At 36.6% G+C, this 20,445-nt stretch overlaps 1 protein-coding gene across 4 annotated transcripts in view; it reads left to right on the top strand.

The window, feature by feature from the left end:
• LOC150083211 (dual specificity mitogen-activated protein kinase kinase 4-like) overlaps positions 1 to 20,445 on the top strand; it is a 516,656-nt gene that overhangs the window by 243,091 nt on the left and 253,120 nt on the right. For all 4 annotated transcript variants that reach the window (XM_090377917.1, XM_090377916.1, XM_090377915.1 and 1 more), the window contains one exon: positions 1,755 to 1,815. In XM_090377917.1, the coding sequence (XP_090234043.1) occupies positions 1,755 to 1,815 (61 nt within the window). The remainder of the gene's footprint in view (positions 1 to 1,754; positions 1,816 to 20,445) is intronic.

The raw sequence follows: 20,445 nt of genomic DNA, 5'->3' as shown, positions 1-20,445 counted from the left end.
GTTGATAGCATATTGCATTCCACTTTCCATTTTGAGAAACTTGCCCTGCTCAATCAACTTCAACTTCTCAAATATCTGCTGCCAATTCCTTACGTGCCGATCTCCAGGTAATTCACCAGTGGGACAAAGACAACTTAGTTGATTTCAATCCTTCTAAAACACAGTCTTGTCTTGTATCTCGCAAAAAGCATTCTTCTGATCCTATGCTTATCTTTGGTGACACTCCGATTTCTAGGCAAAATGGTATATCTCTTTTGGGGATTACCTTGACTTGTAATTTCTCTCTTGATACAAGCACATTACAAATATTGCTTCCTCTGCATCTAAAAAACTTAGTTTTCTCTTTTGCTCTCTCAGTGTTACTTTTCTTACAAACATCTGTTCACTCTGTACAAATTGCAAATCTGCCCTACCATGGAACATTGTTCCCACATCTGGGACCGTGCCTCCCAAAACCTCTCTCAGGCTTCTTGATTCCATTCAGAAGAGGGCAGTTAGGTTAATTAATAATTCATCTCTAACAGAGTCTCTCCACTCGCTGTCTCATAGACGCACTGTTTCTGCTGCATACATTTTCTGCAGATACTTCCATGGTCACTGTTCTTCTGAATTGGCTCCTATAATTCCTGCTCTCTCTCTTTCAAAACAGTCCGAACACGTGCCTCCACCAGCCAACATCCATTTGCTGTCCAACTCCAAACTCACAGAAACAACTTTTCATCTTCCTTGTTTATTCATTCAACTGCCGTTTTCTGGAACAACTTTCCTTCATATGTCTTTCTTGAAAATTGCAATCTACAGAAGTTCAAGTCTGATGTCAACAAATATCTTCTCTCGTCTTCTCAACCTCCAACCCAAGCATGGTAATAAGTACTATAGGTTCTAATACCTCTCATGTTTGGGGTTTTCATAAAAAAAAAAAAAAAAAAAAAGAAATTATCGCTTCAAGAGAAGCCATTGCGTGGACTCTGCTGCTTTGATTTGTTTCAGGAAGTTGTCAATGAAGTGGAATCGTGGTTTCAGGTAAAAAGTGTGGATTTCTATGATCAAGGCATTAAACAACTGATCCATAGATGGGAGAAATGTGTTACTATACATGGAGAGTACATAGAAAAGGATTAAAGTTCCTGTGAAATTTCACCTTTTTAGGGCTATTATTTCTAGTTAAGGATACAAACTTTTGATGCCACTCCTGTACTAGAAGAGAAAGCGAATTGGCCACGCACACACACCTTAAGCATTATCATCTCTTAGCTAATGAATCTCCTGCTTATAGTGCCTGAATTCTCTTTATGGTATTTGGCCTTGTTCATGATAATATGGTATGCTATTTGGCCCTTTCACTATACCCCATTACCTTAAATTACAGTGGGCATTGACAAACACACCAGTTAGGGTTTTTCTTTGTTGGAAAACGATGCTGGTATTCAGCAGCTGCAGCTCTAGCATTTCTTTCACATACACTATACACAAAGTGAATGTCTGCATATTCTGATGAGGTTAGTGCTCTTCCTCTTGCTATACACATAATGAATTTACTGTACAACAACAACAATCCATTTTGTGATTACTGCTATAAAGTTTTTATTATAGTTTTATTTAATTTTATTAAATAAATGTAAGCTGAGCAAAGTCATTAATGATCTGAATTTATATAAAATTAAATTTTAGTAGTTTAAATTTTAATATATTTAAATAGATACAGAATTAAATTTTAATAATTTTTCATTGCAATAATTTATTTACTTTAATAGAGAAAAAGGTTGGCCACGTACAATACAAACATCAGGGAAATTAAAAATCTCTCCAGAAGTGGTATGTACTGTTTTGACTTACTTGCATGTCTTCAGATTTTTCTCTCTCTTTTTATTTTTTATTTATTTATTTATTATTTTTTTTGTTGTTTTCAATAAATAAAAAGCACATAAAAAGATCAGAAATAATGGATATTCTGCTGCTGCTTTTTTTATTTATTTTTTATTTTGTGGTTTAATCTTACTGTGCCCTACATATGTACATGTATATTACCCCAGAAATAAACTGAACTCAAATGACATCATTAGTAGGGTGTAATATGAAATGGTTGTTGTTAAAGTTATTTGCACTTTTTTTATGTGATCCCCAAACACGAGAGGTACTAGAACTTATAGTACTTAGTACCGTGCTTGGTTTGGAGGTTGAGAAGACGAAAGAAGATATTTGTTGACATTGGACTTGAACTTCTGTAGATTGTAATTTACAGGAAATATGTATGAAGGAAGGCTGTTCCAGAAAACGGCAGTTGAATGAATAAATGAGGAAGATGAAAAGTTGGTTTTGTTGGTTTTGAAGTTGGACAGTAAATGGATGTTGGCTGGTGGCGGCACGTGTTCAGACTATTTTGAAAGAGAGGGGGCAAATTATAGAAGCCAATTCAGAAGAACAGTGTCCATGGAAGTGTCTGTAGAAAGGGCATGCAGCAGAAACATTACGTCTATGAGAAAGCAAGTGGAGAGACTGTGTTAGAGATGAGCCATTAATTAACCTAACTACCCTCTTCTGAATGGAATCAAGAAGCCTGAGAGAGGTTTTGGGAGGCACGGTCCCAGATGTGGGAACAATGTTCCATGATAGGGCAGATTTGCAATTTGTACAGAGTGAACAGATGTTTGTAAGAAAAGTAACACTGAGAGAGCAAAAGAGAAAACCAAGTTTTTTAGATGCAGAGGAAGCAATATTTGTAATGTGCTTGTATCAAGAGAGATTACAAGTCAGGGTAATCCCCAAAAGAGATATATCATTATTTGCCTAGAAATCGGAGTGTCACTAAAGATAAGCATAGGAGCAGAAGAATCCTTTTTGCGAGATATAAGACAAGACTTAGTTTTAGAAGGCATGAAATCAACTAAATTGTCTTTGCCCCACTGGAGAATTACCTGAAGATCGACATTTAAGGAATTGGTAGCAGATTTTCGAGAAGTTGAAGATGATTGAGCAGGACAAGGTGTCTCAAAATGGAAAGTGGAATGCAATGTGCTATCATTGGTAAAACTATGGATAGGATTTCCAGTCAATGGAAGAAGATAATTAATATACAAAAGGAAAAGAGTGGGGGAAAGAACTGAACCTTGGGTGACACCGGCATTAGTGGAGAAGTTACAAGACAGAGAGCCATCTACCATCATCCTCAGTGAGTGATCAGAGAGAAAACTGAATAACCAATTACTAAAAACAGTTGGCAAACCATAAGGTGGAAGCTTGTTTAGAAGCCCTTTATGCCAAACACGATCGAAAGCCTTTGAGATGTCAAGAGCAACTACTTGTGTTTCACTGAACCTTTCCATTGAATTAGTATATAAATGGATAACATACGCCAGAATATCACCAGTGGATCGACACTGACGGAATCCATATTGGCAATCATTGATCAGACGGAAGGTTTCTAGATAGTTTAAGAGTTGGCAGTTAATTTATTTCTCCATTACTTTAGAAAGAGTAGAAGTAATTGCAATGGGACGATAATTGGATGGGAGGGATTTGTCATCCTTTTTAGGAACTGGCTGGATATGAGCAAATTTCCAAGCAGAAGAAAAAACATCTTTGGAATAAGAAAGTGAAAAAAGGCGGCAAAGAATAGGAGTAATTTCAGGAGCACAGGTTTCGAGAACAAGTGGAGAAATACCATCAGGACCTGGAGCTTTCTTAGCATCAAGAGTCATCAAAATCCTTCTGATATCCTTTTGACGGAAGACCACACGAGGCATTGAATGGAGCATGTTGCGAATGGTGGGATGTGTTTTACCAAGATCATTAATACATGAGCTGGAAGAAAAATGGGATGCTAGCAGGTCAGCTTTATCCTTGGCTGAAGTGACAACAGAAACATCTGGTTTGGACAGAGGTTGGAGCAGAGATGGGCAAAAGTTGTGGCCAATAGTTTTGGCGGCAAGAGACCAGAATTCTTGGCTACCATTAGGGCAAGAAGCAAGTTTTCTACTCTTAGCCTGTTCAAACTCTAGTTTGGACTGATTAATAACTGCTTTACAATTGTCGCGAGCTTTGGTGTAGGCAGAAAATGAAACTGAAGAATTAGAAACAAGCCAATTACGATATGCAACATTCTTCTCTTGAACAGCCTTAGCACATTTATTGGAAAACCAAGGTTTAGATAAAGGACGAGATTTTAAAGTGGAGTGTGGGATAAAGGATTCCATTCCTGCAAGAATAATTTCACTGACACGATCTGAGAAAACGTTGACATCAGAAGTTTTGAAACAGTAATCCGACCAAGGAAAAGAAGAAAAGAAGTCTCGCAGGTCATCCCATTTTGCATTCTTGTAATGCCAAACAACACGTGGTTGGGAATAGCCATGAGATAAAGGTTCCATTGGAGAAGAGACAATCACCAAGTTGTGATCTGAAGTGCCTAAAGGACCTCTCACTTCGACCGTGTACTTAGAAGGGTTGCTTGTGAGAAAAAAAATCAAGCGTATTGGCTGTATGATTGGGTTTGTCCGGTATTCTTGTAGGAAATTAACAATCTGTGCTAGGTCATTAGTAATTGCAAAAGCCTCAGCATCTCGACCTGCTGGGTCGATGTGACTAGAAAATGGAAGCCAGCTGAAGTTGTGAACATTAAAATCACCAAGGAAAATTACCTCATTGTTAGGAAAGTTTGACTGGAGAAAGTCAAGTTGCAAAGAGAGGAAGTCAATGAGCTCCAAGTGATTAATGGAGTTGGGAGAACGGTAGAGACAACAGATGAATTTGACACAATGAGGTAGAGAGATTTTAAGCCAGAGGAGCTTCCAAATTGTCAAGTCTCTGACAGGGAATATCAGAACGGACATGTGCACAAATAACACCTTTGAGGTAAAAGGAATCATACAGCGAATAATTTGGGCAACTGAGATGAGCAGTATTTGAATCAACCGATAACTGAGATTCTGTGAGAAAAGGTACATGAGGTTTGGTAGACTGCAAGTGGAAATGGACATCGTTGAGATTAGAATTAAGACCACGTATATTTGTGAAATGAATTAGGAAGTGCTTGGGAGGTTTAGATCTTTTCGTAGATAAGCTTGCTCTATTAGTTTGACAATTCATGGTGTATTCAATAGTAAGAAAAAGTGGGTGGGACATGCTGTATGAAGTAATGAAATTTATGGATAAGAATAATCCGTGGTAAGAATATATCCAGATCCTTGATATAACGTGGCCTCGACAATGCTCCCCCACATACACACTACTTGGACTGCCTCCACTATCTGGCAGAGTAGAGGTACAAGATTATACACTAGCTGATCCGGAAGCCTCCTAGAGAGAGTTACCAATAGGTTCGGTCCGGTGTACTAACTAGCGGCCGGCCTGCGAACACCGTTTTAGAGCTGTACCCTCTAAGTGTAAGGAATATTGGATCTCGCCACGACGTTCATCATAACCTCAAAAGTCATCAATCATACTGTATAGTGGAAGAGATAGGGAAGGGTTGACCGGAACTTAGCTCTAGAGACTAAACATGGGTTCCACCACTTCAAGCCTCCAATAAGCAAAGTGGTGGTATTTCGCCAGTTGATGAGAGTCATCTACCACCTAGTACTGCCTAGTAACATAGAAGGGCGGCATTCCTCCATGTGGTGTGGGCACCACACCTTGACCCCTGCTTACGTTGGTTCACACCTGTGTGGTCACCCACCATGTACTTGTGCATGGAGGTTATACCCAGGATTACTAACAGTCCCACCATCGTGACGGTGCAAGCAGAGGATATGGCTGTTACAGACCATCCGGACTTCGCCGAAATTGGGTCCACTTGACTTGAGTGTCACCCGAATATCAGTTCCATCAGCGTTTAGACTCCCAGTTAGCAAGTACAGCTTTTCTGCCATATCTGGGAGAATGTCTGTGACAACCTCAAGGACCAATAAAAGATGATACTAAATATTGGTAATTGAGACAGTCACAGAAATTCTATCATGTATATCAAACTGGGCCTGTTAACTGGGAGTGTAAAACGCTGATTGAAATGGTATTCAGTTGACACACAAGACAGGTGGACCTAATTTTTAATTTTCATAAATGACATCGATGAAGGGATAGAGGTCATGATGTCTAAATTTGCAGATGATGTTAAAATTGGTAGAGTAGGTTATGATCACCGTCAAGCTGAACTTGACGGTGATCATAACCTACTCTGGCAATCCCTCCATCTCTTCCATCATGTAGTATTATTTATGTCTTTTGAGGTTATGATAGACATGCTGCTGAGGTCCAATCTTCTTTATTTTTTGAGGATACATCTCTAAAACGGTGTTTGCAGGCCAGCCACTAGATAGTGAATACATCATGAATTGTCAAACTAATAGAACAAACTTATCTGCGAAAAGATCTAAACCTCCCAACCAAACACTCCCTTATTAATTTCACAAATATACTTGGTCTCAATGATGACCATTTCCACTTAGTCTGCCAAACTCCATATAGTCTTTCTGACAGAATCCCATTTATCGGTTGATTCAACCACTTCCCATCTCAGTTGTCTAAATTATTAGTTGTATGATTCCTTTCGCTTTAAACATATGTACATATGTTCGCTCTGATATTCCTGGGTAATTTGGAATATCCTTTATTCAATCGTCTTTGACTTAAAATCCCTGTACGACATTCTGTCAGATTCACCTGTTGCTTGCAGCATTCTCCCAACTCCACTAGTCACTTTGAACTTTGACTTCCTCTCTTTGAAACTTTCTCCATTCTCACTTTCCTAACAGTGAGGTAATTTTCTTTGGTAAATTTAATCTTCACAACTCCAGCTGGCTTCCATTTTCGAATCTCACGTACCTAGCCAGTCGAAATGCTGAGGCTTATGCAGTTACTAATGACTTCTCATATACTAAAATACCTAACAAACATAACCATACAGCCAACACACTTGATCGTTTTCTCACAAACAGCACTTCTAAGTATTCCTTAAATCTTCTTAAATTCCTTAAATGCTATTCTCCAATTAATTGTCAGATATGGCGAAATAACTTAGTTGCTTTCAATCCTTCTAAAATTCAGTTCTGTCTTTTATTTCACAAAAAGGATTCCGCTTATTGTTTTGCTTATCTTAATTAATGTCCCATATGTTACAGTCTCTCTTTGCTCTCTGTCTCAGACATTCTGTTTCTGTTGCATGCCTTTTCTATAAATGCTGACATGGCACTGTTTTTCTGAATTATCTTAAACTTTAATCCATGCATGATACTGATTACTATGGGTTCTAATACCTTTCATTTGTGTGTTTTTCATAAGAAAAATAAATAAATAAACACTAGATTAGTCCTGCTGTATGACTGGCATAACTAATTAATGATACTTTAAAAATTTTGATGATCTGAATAAATCATTTGCATCTACATTCATGAGAAGATTTTGGGAATCAGAATATCACAAATACAGTTAACCCTCGTATAATACAACATACTTAGTTTTCTATAAATTTCGTGTTGTGCGAAACCATGTTATGCGGGACTAAGAAAAAGTAAAAAGTGGGGTTTACTTTCCAAAAGCTAACAAAAATACACTATTTCGTTAAAATGTTAACAAAACTAAAAAAAAAAATACACTATTCTAGATTTGTGTATCTTCTGCTCTCTTTAAAAAATCAATAATCCGGGATTTTGTTGCCTTTGCTTGATAAATCTTTGTGAATTTCAACGTATGGAGCTAAGCATTTATGAAGCTCCCTTTGAACTTTGGGCTCCTTTCATTCAAGAATCTGCATTCAAAAAATAAGATTCTAATTTCTTGGCTAACTTTATGCCTTCCCATATGCTTTTTAATGTGAAATTTGGAAATTTTGAATTTTCATCTGTTCTATCATCCTCTGAATTGATTTTACCTCCGATGCCATTTCCACCAATCCGCTTCGCTGGCCTCTTTTTCTTCCAGTAATTCTTGAATGTCTTCAGTAAGCATATCTTTTTTTATTTTTTTAGGAGCATCAGTGACTAAGGCCACGTTGCTCTGTGTATATTGTCTATAAATTTCGTGTGTCCTGAGGTCAATTTTCTGTTTTGCTGGACGAAAAATCCAAGTTTCTGGAAGAAAAAAAACCATACTACCCTTGCCTGAGCTCAACTAACTCAGCCACATTGTGAAAAAGACCCATAAAAATTCCTCCCATCATCGACAGGATTCAAACTCGAATCTTTTCCACTCAGTGTGGGGAGGACGAGGAGGGCGATTCTATCAACTGTGCTACCCATGACGGCTTCAGTAGTTATATCATCAAAACCTTCCCCTCCAACCGGGGCGTCTCTGTAGCCAGGTGGGAAGGAGCAGCAGTGCGTAGCACACGCTTCTTGATTAGACCGGTGTTAGAGCCCGTCACCACCAAATACGGAGGATGCGGAAAGGTCAGGGAACCACATATCCCGGAGCAATATGGCCTTAGTTGCTAAAGCTCCTAAAAACAAAATAACATAACAATAACCCTCCAACCGACATAGCAAATTCTACTATTACACCGATCATTTATCATTTTTCCAACACACACCTGTTGACAGTTTGCTTCTTTCAGCAATAATGCTATGATTCTGTTACAGTCCACAATTGAGAAATGTTTCCATGCCTCCATTACTTCAATAGATACAAAATAAATTTTTTCCAAAATCCATTGTAACGATTTTCTGATGTAATGAGTTGTAAAGGTGGATATAATGGCTGAATGAAAGAAGTTGTATTAACCTAATACAACTGTGGTGTAGGAACATAACTTCAATGTTTGGATGACTTAAATCTTTTGAATGGCCTGGTGTGCTATCCAATAGTAATAAAACTTTGAAATCTAGATTTTTCCACAAGCACAAGTTCAATAGCACAGAAGGTAACACGGAGATTCCCTAACAAAATAAAATACAGGGATTTCTCAGTATTTTCATTTTTTGTCTAGTGAGTCAATAGCATGGTTTCCCCTGCACAAAAGCTCAAAAATACCCTGTTATTGGAGGTTTACCGAAATTCTCTAACCGTGTTATATAAGTACCATGTTGTGCGAGGAACGCCACAATTTATCAATCGTGTTAGAACGAAACCATGTTGTAGAAGTACCACATTATACTGTTGTTGATAAGTTGCCTGTATACCAACTTATAACCAAATTCTAAATGATTTTGTGATAATGAAGAAGAGGAAAGTGGAAGAGAAACTGTTTAACCTTAAAGTACATAATGCATCCTGGGCTGATGGAATCTGTTGGAGTACATTAAAAGAAGCAGGAAGAGTACGTAAGGCATCCTGAGCTGATGGAATCTATTGAAGTGTATTAAAAGAAGCAGCAAAATAGGTATGCAAACCTTTGGCCATGATTATGAGAGCAAACTTTACTTTTGAAGATGTGCAAATGTCTCTCTTATTCACATTAAGAAGTGGGGAGAGATCAAGGCTGAAGTGAGTGATTACACCTGTAAACTTGATTTCTGTTCCAAGGAAAAGTAATGGGATAATTGGTTGAAGCAGCATGCTTTATCATCTTGACGGTAATGCAGGTATACAGAAATCATATCACGGATTTATTTAGGGCAGTTTTTGCCTGACTATTCTGATTAGCTATTCTGATCTAACAGAGGAAAGCTTTTAACATTGTTTCACATGAATAACTGCTGTTCAAATCGGAGTGCCTTGAAAGAAAAACGTGAGAAACATCCATTAAACTTCTCTTCAAAAGGGCTCGAACCATATAACAAGCCCTTTACACAAGAAGAGTTAAATGCAGCACTCTTGCATACACATGCAAGTGCTGTCGGGCCCGATGACATCCACTACGAAATGATAAAACATCTGTCACCACATTCTAAAAATCACTTATTAATTCTATTTAACAGAATTTTTCTTGATAAACAATTTCCGGATTCCTGGCGGAAAGCAATCATTCTTGCCTTCCCAAAGCCAGGAAAGGATCCTAGATATCCAAGTAACTATCGTCCTATTGCTCTGACAAGCTGTTTGTGCAAGGTCCTGGAAAGAATGGTTAATGCCCGCCTTGTGTGGTATTTGGAAACAAATGATCTGCTTTCCAGGACTCAGTGCGGCTTCCGAATAGACAGAACCACTTTGGATCATTTAATCCGACTTGAAACATACATTCGTGACTCTTTTATTAAATCCGAGCATCTGGTAGCAGTTTTCTTTGATATTGAAAAGGCGTACGACACAGCCTGGCGATTTGGAATATTAAAAGACCTCTACAACTTTGGTCTTAGGGGTAACCTTCCTCTCTTTATCAAAAACTTCCTTTCGAATTGTCGTTTTCAAGTGCGTTTAGGATCTACTCTCTCTCGAGAGTTCTGTCAGGAAGAGGGAGTCCCACAAGGGTCCGTTCTAAGTGTCACGCTTTTTGCAATCAAAATAAACTCTATCACGGAACAACTTCCGCCCACAATAAACAATGCCCTCTATGTTGACGACTTTACTATATTTTGTCACTCATGCAATATGAGGGTCATTGAAAGGCAACTGCAGAAAGCCATTGACCACCTTACATCTTGGTCATTGGCTAATGGGTTCAGATTTTCATCACAGAAGACCGTTTGTGTATACTTCTGTCGCAAACGTAATCTTCATCCTGAACCGGATTTAAGGCTTGGGCAAAACAACATCCCAGTCGTAGCAGAAGTCAAATTCCTTGGACTTATCTTCGACAAAAAGTTGACATTTCTTCAACATATTCGTCAGCTTAGGACAAGGTGTGTTAAAGGGCTTAACATCCTTCGTGCCCTTTCGTCAACATCATGGGGCGCAGATCGCCATACTCTTCTTCGTCTCTACCGAGCCCTTGTCCGTTCTAAACTCGATTATGGGTCCCAGGTATATGGATCTGCTAGAGATAGTGTACTTCGGTGGTTAGATCCAGTTCACCATCAGGCCATTCGGATAGCCACAGGAGCATTTCGCACATCTCCAGTCCAAAGCCTTTACATCGAAGCAAATGAACCATCCCTATCTTTTCGACGTAAGCAGTTGTCTTTACATTACACCTTTAAATTGAAAGCCCTGCCTGATCATCCCACATGGGCATCAGCTTTTGAGCCACGTTGGGAAAATCTCTATAACACCTGTCGGACTGCCAACAGACCTTTTGGTATTCGGATGCAAGGGCTATTAAATGAACTAAACATGACGGTAAACAATGTTACCGAGTCACCAAGGCAACTCCTTCCACCCTGGTATGCACATTTGCCAATGTGTGACTTCTCCCTCAAGATCATGGAGAAGGCTAATACACCGGCGGCCGTCTATCAGCAACTCTTCGCATCACATAGAGAGCAGTACTCTGACTTTCTGCCAGTCTATACAGATGGCTCAAAGTCAGAATCTTATGTCGGATCTGCTGTTGTATTTCCTCAGACGACTTTATCATTCAAGATCCCACAAGAAGCTAGCATTTATACTGCAGAGTTGCATGCAATTGAAATAGCACTTGAGTTCATTATAAATAGCGATTACCAAAGGTACATGATTTACTGTGATTCACTGAGCGTGTTACAGGCTCTAGTATCGATGAGGTACAACTCTCATCCGGTCCTGTCCCAGATCCGGCAGATGCTTAGTTCTGCCTCTGAATCAGAATTTGACATTCGCGTCTGCTGGATCCCAAGCCACATTGAGATCCAGGGAAATGAATTAGCTGATACTGCTGCCAAATCAGCCATTTCCCTGGATAGTCATTGCCTGTCAGTCCCCTGTACAGACTACAGGCAAATAATACGATGTAAATTATATTCCCAATGGCAAGACTCTTGGCACGGACAGACCGCGAATAAACTACAGCGTATTAAGCCTGTAATTATGCAATGGCAGTCCAGTCTACGCAGGGTCCGAAAAGAGGAAGTTGTTCTTGCTCGGCTCCGCATAGGTCATAGCCATCTAACACACTCCTTTTTGCTGAGGGCGGATGGCCCACCTATGTGTGAGACGTGTAACGTCATTTTAACTGTTTCTCACGTTTTTATTGAATGTCCTGTTTTTAGACAATCTTTTGTTAGAACTTTTAATAATCTGGCTGAACCATTTACACTCAGTCAGATTTTAGGTGACAGAGACGACATGTCTGACGTTTTTAATTTTTTACACTCGATCAATTTATACACAAAGATTTAAGTTTATATTTTATACCTTTTATATAACCTTTAACCACAGTATCATTTTTACCTTTTTGACACAGTAGCCTGTTCCAAGGCGGACCAATAATTTTGTATTAGTTTTATTTGTTTTTGATTTGCCGCATTATGGCCATAGCTGCCAATGCGCCATTAAAAACCAAACCAAACCAAATCAAATCGGAGTAGCGCAGCTTTAGAGTTACTGTTATGGTTAAAGGAGTGGTTGTGTTACAGAACTAGTGGTTATTAATGGGTACTGCTTCTCTTTGACTAATTTTATTAGGGGCATTAATTGGGATTCAGTGATTGGACCATTTACTGTTGTTATTTATTAATGATATTGATGAATGCATATTAAGCTTATTTTTAAGTTTGCTGATGATATAAAGCTTAGTGGAGTAGTTACTGACTGGAATAAACGCATACTATTATAATAAAACATAGAAAAATTAGGCAAATTGGATGAGAAGTGACTGCTGAGGTTTAATATTGATAAATGCATGGATAGCAGAAATCCCAGAATGACATATCAATTAGGTGGTAAATTTTCAAATTAATGTAATCTCTCCCAAAACTTTGAATTATGTAAACTAGCAATCCTAAACAAATCTAGTGGCATTGTATATTCTGACATTGTAATTCTTTGAGTAGTGCAGACAAGCTACTAGATCATCACTTTGGGCTGTGTCAATGGGACAAGTAGGTGATCATCCCAGTGTATTTTTTTGTTATTATTATTTTTTGGTAGTTGTTGGCGCATCGGCTTCTGTGGCCATAATGCACCTTCCAAGGTTTTTGCAGTTCTTTGATCCAAGCCCGAGGTGGGATTTGAACCAGCGACCTTTGGGTTGCTAGGCAGGCACTTTACCCACACGGCTAGCCCGGTGTTTAGACTGCATCTTAAGTACTGCATGCCTATCTAGCAACGACATATTAAGAAGGATTTGGAACTATTGGAACAGATGCAGAGAAGAGAAAAAAGATGATTAGTCATGGACCTGAAAGGTTATCCATACTGTGAGAGAATTCCTTTTTTTTTTTTTTTTTTTGATTAAAGGATATTCTTACCACGAAAGAAGTCAGTTCTGTAATTGCAGCACTTGGAAATTAGGCAACTGCAAGATAATCAACTTAACATGTTCAGCGCTTTAAATAAATTGAGTAAACTAAATTCTGAGGGCATCGTTATTGCCTAATCTGACACCACAAATAAGGGGACTTAACCTCAAATTGAAAATGTGTAGTTGCAGGACAGATGTAGGAAACTCAAAGGAGTAATTGATTCTTGGAACCAACTTCTTATCAGGTGTTGTGGAAATAGATATTGAATACATTTACAGAAGGCTTGGACAGATGAGGGGATTTTTTTAGTTATTTTTCCCCCCCATCTTCCTTGCATCGTTTGGTAATACTATTCCTTCTCAGAGCCATATAGACAACATTCAGACCTTCTCTCTAAGGTGGCTGGTTGCCAAATCTCTGTGCTTATATATTGTCTTTTCTCTTGGTGGATGCCTATTCAAATTGAAGTGAGTTAGAAACATAAACACAATTTACAAATGAAAATAACCCATCGACAATAATAAAATAATCAATTTAATAATCTAAATAAATAACCAACTTGCATAATATCATTTGCAATGTTGTGATAAAAGCTATAGTGAATAATTATATACTAAAGTTCCAAAATTTTCATTTTACATTTTATTACTTAACCGAAATAAATTTTGCTTAGGATTAAAAATAAAGAGAAGTTATTACAGGCTCATTTATCTAGTTTACCTAAAGTTGACACTTATTTTAAAGTAACACAAATAAACAAAGATTCAGCTATTGAGGATCGACCTGACCTATCACTATTCCTACAGATATTTCTAGCACAATTACATCTAATCCTGATTTTATAGTCTGTAATATCTGTTCTGTAACAGAAACTATTCCTATAGATATTTTTAAGGCAGCTACATCTGATCCTGATATTTCAGACTACAATGCAGAAAAGAATCAATAAAACATCTATACAAAATACAATTATGTGGGTCTATGGAATACTTTAATTAAGGATGAAATCTCGTTTTGGGTTCAAAAAGGACCTGTTGACCGTCAGTCAACACTGGAAGGATTCATTTGAAAAATCAAAACAGATTTAAAAATCAAGTAAAGTATTGCTCCCAAGGATTCTTTCACTCCATAAAAATTAATGGTGAATAGTACAGTCGAGTGTGGCTAGTATATTGTCCATCAACTGGATGTGCCTACTGTTTTGTATGCAAGTTTTTTCCTAATTGAAGTTGCACTTTAGCCAATGATGGCTTTAAGTATTGGTGAAACCCCATTTTAATTATTTAACATGAGAATTCAACTAATCATAGAGCAGCTTTGCTCACATATTTATCAAGAGAAGGTGGATCAACTTTAGATTCAAAATTAGATATACAAATTATAAAAGAACAAAGATATTCGAAGCAGGTACTTCAACGTATTGTTGCAGTTGTATCTACTTTGTAAGAATGAGGATTGCCATTTTGAGGCAATGCTGAGAAATTTAATTCACCCCCAAATGGAAATTTTTTCGGATTAGTAGAACTCATTGCTCAATTTGACCCTTTTCTTACTGGTCATATTGGTTGTTATTGGAATTCGGGGTCTCGAAAGCCATCATATTTATTTAAAACCACATGCAACAAAATTATTTGATCTAAAAAAAAGTTAGAAAATCTATTTTTGAAGATTTAAAAGAAGCTAGTTATTTTAGTTTGTCTGCTGATTCTACTCCAGATCTGTCACACATTGATCAATTAACTGTTATTGTAAGATATGTATATCCTCACAGTGGTCATCCCGTTGAATGATTTTTACATCATTCCAATAGAAAACCATTCTGGAGAAAATTTAGCCAATTTGATACTTGATTATATTCTAAATGAATGTAACATTGACTTTAGCAAGTGTTAAGATAATGCAGCCAACATGTCTGGGAAATATAAAGGTATGCAGTCAAAAATTTTATAAGAAAAATAAATATGCCCTGTATATTTCCTGTGCCAGACATTTGCTAAATTTGGTCGGCCACGCTGCAGTTGATTTGTTGCATTGACACAGTAAATTTATTTGAAATTTTGCAACAAACAAACATTTTTCTCTTCTTCGACAAAATGAGGGTCTATTTTAAAGTCAGGTTTGGGATCCAAATCTGAAGTTCCAAAACGTCATTCTGACACTAGATGGGAAGCACATATTAAATATACAAGAACAGTATGAATAATTATGTTTCAGTTATTGTTGCTTTAATTAAATTTCAGGATAATGAATATGAAAATGGCAAAACCAAAAGAGAAGGCTCTATTATCTACAAAAAAATGGAAGAACTGTAATTTGTTTATGCTTGTATTATGGAATTATATATTGGAACGGTTTCAGAAAACCAGCAAAATATTACAAGACCCTCAAATATCATTAAGCACATGTTCAAAACTGTATGCATATTTATCATATTAGATTTCATAGATTTCATAATAGATACCAGAAATAGTTTCAATGAATTTGATCAAAATGCAAAAGAAAAAAATAACCAGATAGCATAAGTTATAATAGTGCAAAGAAAAGAAAAGATCTAGAGCAGTACAGATTAATGATTGAAATGCATCTGATATTGACGATCTTTCTGCAAAAGATAAATTTAGGATAAAATCTTTCATTCCTCTCATGGATTCTTTAGAAAGTAATGTACGAAGAAGAGCTGAAGTAGATAAGAATATTTCTCAAATATTTTCATTTTTATTAAATTTTGACCAGACAGATGAATAGCTCAGAGAAAATATAAAAATTCTAGTAAATAATTATGCCAAAGACAGAGATCATAACTTATATGAAGATATAAAGCATTTTCATCTGTATATAAAGAAAAATTATTCTCGAACAAATGAGTTTTTAATTATCAAAATGTATACAATATAATAATTCAAGACAAAAACAGTCAGTTTTCCCAAACGTTGTAAATATATTTCTAATTTTTCTTACCTTGATGATAACTAATTGCTCTAGAGACAGATCATTTAGCAGGCTTAAGAAGGTAAAAAATTATTGTACAACCATGCTTCAAAACAAAATTCTCTTCCTTAAGCATCTTATATGTGGAAAGCGACAAGCTTAGAAGCTTAGCATTTGAAGATATTGTTTCAGATTTCGGATTTCATCGTAATGAAATCACGGAAACGAATATTTTAAATAATTTGAATCAATAATTTTTTGTTATTAATCATTAAATAAAAAATTTTATCTGTTACAAGCAAAAAATTGTTTTATTTATTTTTTTTTAACAAAAGCGAATGAAAATAATGTTTTTTGTTTTGTTATTTTATTAATTTAGTTGATGTTATTCAATTAAATTAGAAAAATCTAGCAAAATTAATAAAATCAAGATCTAGGAAAATTGGGTTTTGATTATTATTACCAATGTCAAAAATATCTTATTTTTGATATTGATGAAATTTGGTGAAATATCTTTGATGAGCTTGAAATGCTATTAAGCGTAAAATTTACTCAGTAGGGAAGCTCTTAAGTTACAGATCTTTTTTTATTTGTTTTATTAAATCTTTAATTAATTAAAAATTTTTTTTTATTATATCTTTAAAATTATAGAGTAAAAAGTCACGAAATCAACAAACGTAAAATATCAGCACGGCTCAACAGTCAACTGGTGCGAGCTTTGACTCCATACTGTACTCTTGTCTGATGACAAAGTACAGGGCTGTTAAAATTAAAGTATCCCTACGTAGAGGGCTCTGGAGTGTTCTAAGGATCATACTAAAGAGAAATTTGGACAACAGGTACAATAAAGAATGCACTCGCCATTTATTGGGGAAAAAAATTAGTTACAAAATTTGTCACTATATGGCGCTTTGGCAATACAAATCACTTGAACAGCACTACAATTTTTCAATGTGTGCTCCATTTTCGTCAACAACAGTTTCCATTCGAAGAACATTTTCTACAGCAGAACTTAACATGTCAACTGAAATAGCCAGCACATGACATCTAATGCTGTTCTTCAGATCTGCCAGAGTTTGACATCCTTCCCGATACACTTGGTTTTTCAAAAAACCCTACAACCAAAAGTCGCATGGGGTGTGGTCTGGTGAGCGGAATGACCAAGATGTCTGGAAACAACGGCTGATGACTCGTTCATCTGTGTTGCCTTAGCAATCTTTGGACACAACGGTGGATGTGGGGTGGTGCACCATCTTGTATGAATATGGTATCCTGAAGGCACCCACGTTGTTGCGGCTCTGGTATTGCGAAATTTGCCAACATTTAATTATATTGCTGTCTGGTGGCAGAACAGGTGCGGAGTCCAGTCGGTGTTACCTGTTCAAAAAAAAATATGGTCCAATCATGAATGTGGCCGTAAATCCACACCACACTGTCACTTTTGGAGAATGCAATGGGACCTACTGGATAACGTGAGGGTTTCCTGTTGCCTAAATGCAACAGTTGTGCGTATTCACTTGTCCATTTAAACTGAAGTGTGTTTGTGAAAAGAATATCTGCATCACCATGCTTTAGCTGATGTACCATGTGCATCTTGTAAGGATAGTACTGCAACACCTGACGCATTACTAGCCTTACAGTGGAATACGGCATGTCCACTTCACGAGAAACACTTGCACTACCACATGGAGACTGACTTGATAAATCCACGACAGCCATAGCCACATCTTCAACACGAGAGGAGTCCACTCATTTTCGACCTCTACCTGGTTGCACACAAAGATGTCTTGTCACTTTAAATTTCGCAATCATTTTGCAGACAGAACAGTCATAGGACGTTTGTGCTGTCTGCTGGAATTCTCTGATAGCTGCAGCTGCATTGTTGCTGTTCTGATAGTACAGCTTCGTTAATAGCTCCTTTTCCTGCAACATTGTTGGCATTGCTACTGTGGCGCCTCCGTAGCCAGGTGGGAAGGAGCAGCAGTGTGTAGCACACGCTTCTTGACTAGACCGGGGTTCGAGCCCATCACCACCAAATACGGAGGATGCGGAAAGGTCATTCAGGGAATGACCACTGCATATCCCGGAGCAATATGGCCTTAGTTGCTAATGCTCCTAAAAACCAAAAAACAACAACAGCATTGCTACTGTAGTGCGGGCAAACATCTACTGTATGATTTTGAAGAGACTGCTTTGTGTTCTGTGGCAATAACTTATGATTATGCAAATACGTAATTATTTGTATAATATAAGGCTTAATTAATAAATTAAGCCTTAGACATGCTCAAGAGCCCTCTACAACTTTTTGGCAATTGTCCACAGATAATGTGAAACCTTGGTTAAACAAGTCTCGGTTAATCTGGACTCTACTTACTCTTTACCAATTAGGTGATTACCAATAGCAGTTGCTGGTGATGTCGACGGGTAGCACTCAATTAAGAAAATTATTTTGTTTCATTATAATATTGCTTTTGTAAAATTTAAATCAGTTATAGATTCGCCTCTTCATTTAAGTTCAAATCTTTCATCTCATGATAGCGAAAACAGCTTTTAAATAAATTATAATTCATTTTTAAACACTGTGAAAATCAAGCCAAACTAACTTAACCATCCTTGGGGGAAGAGGAGTAGCTCAAGCATCACTATGCAAGTGTGGGTATTTTTTTATATGTAAACAATGAGAGGTAGTTTTGATGTTGCCCAACATTTCATTCTGTTGATGAACAAGTACATTATATTGCTTTAAATCATTTATAACAGGGGTTGCTAACTTAATTTGTGATGCAATCTACTTATTTTATTCAAAATGTGCCACAATCTACCATCTCAAGAATTTCATTGCACATGGTTAAAAAATTTAATCAACACATATTGAAAAATGTTGTTTATAAATTTTAAAATTAAATACAATTCAGAATTCTTATTTTAAATTCATGCATATTTAAATTTTTAATTTATGTGAAGTTTGTATCTTCATATCTGCCAAGCTTTCAAAACAGGAATATACTGTGATAAGGCCAACCGTAAAGAATCTTCTATATGCAAGTCTGTAAGACTAGAGCAATTCTTTGTCTTTGTCTTTGTTGCAAATATGAAAAGGCCGATTCACATAGATATGTGGAACCAAAACAGGAATTTAAAAGTTCACTGCATTTTTTTTTACATTTAAGTACTTTTCTCAGCAAATATATTTCCAAAAATTGTTTTCTGATGATCTGGCTTTTAGGAAGATATCGCTTCACAATGTGATAATTTCATTTTCAAGTAATATTTTCTCCATGTGAAAAGTCTCAGTGATTGTTTTCTGCAATTTGTTTCGTATCTAAGTCGACATTAAATGGATAAGAAATATAGTGACCAATGTCTTCAGTTGTTTTAAAATCACTGAATCTGGTTTCAAAATCATCCACAACTTTCTCAATTTCAGAAACATATTTCTCACTATTAAATTCAAAATCAGGATATTTTTGCAAATTTTCTTGCATATTTGCAAAATGATTGAATTTTTTTTTCTTTGAAATCCTTAGCCATTGCCAAAAACTGATATTTATATGCAGAAATACTAATAATCATGTCACCCACATTTTTATTTTTTCCTTGTAATTCCAAATTCAGATCACTTAATTTACTGGTAAAATCTGCCAAAAAAAAGCCAGATCACACAACCCTCCTTATCTTGTACCTGCTGATAATCATCTGCCCCTTCATCAACAAATTTTTTTAATTTCATTCAGCAAATTTCGAAATCTCTGTAGAAACTTATTCCAACTCAGCCACCTCACATCTGTGTGTAATATCAGATCTGGTTCATTTTCATCGAGTTGCATTTTGAATAGTCTCCTTTGAAGAGATTGTCCTCTGGAATTTACGATTTTGAAAGCTACGTCCATAACATTTTTAGTATTTAATCTTTTGCTGGCTAACGAAATTGTATCATCCACTTGTTTGTGGATGATACATTCGTAACTCAAAAAATCTGGGAATTCATCATCCTTTTTGGCACAATGCGATGAATCTATTAAGATATCCCGTCATTGCTTTGGTTCCATCTGTTATTATTTATATGAGCTTAAATAGTGGTAATTTGATTTTTTCAATAAAATTTTTGAATGCATTAAATATATCGATACCTGGTTCTTTCTTTTAATGAAACCATACCAGGCAGTTCTTCTCTACTGGCAGAATCATTGAAAACTATATGAATAAAAACGAGCAATTGAGCTGTATCACTGACGTCTGTAGATTCATCCAGTTGTAAAGAAAGGGACACACAATTAGCAATATGAGAACGCAATTATTCGCTCACATTTTTATTCATTTTTTCGATGCT

The sequence above is a fragment of the Mastigoproctus giganteus genome, chromosome 7, assembly GCF_048544385.1.
Source record: "Mastigoproctus giganteus isolate SK-2022 chromosome 7, ASM4854438v1, whole genome shotgun sequence".
In the NCBI taxonomy this organism is placed as follows: domain Eukaryota; kingdom Metazoa; phylum Arthropoda; class Arachnida; order Uropygi; family Thelyphonidae; genus Mastigoproctus; species Mastigoproctus giganteus.
This window is presented reverse-complemented; position numbering and strand designations above follow the sequence as displayed.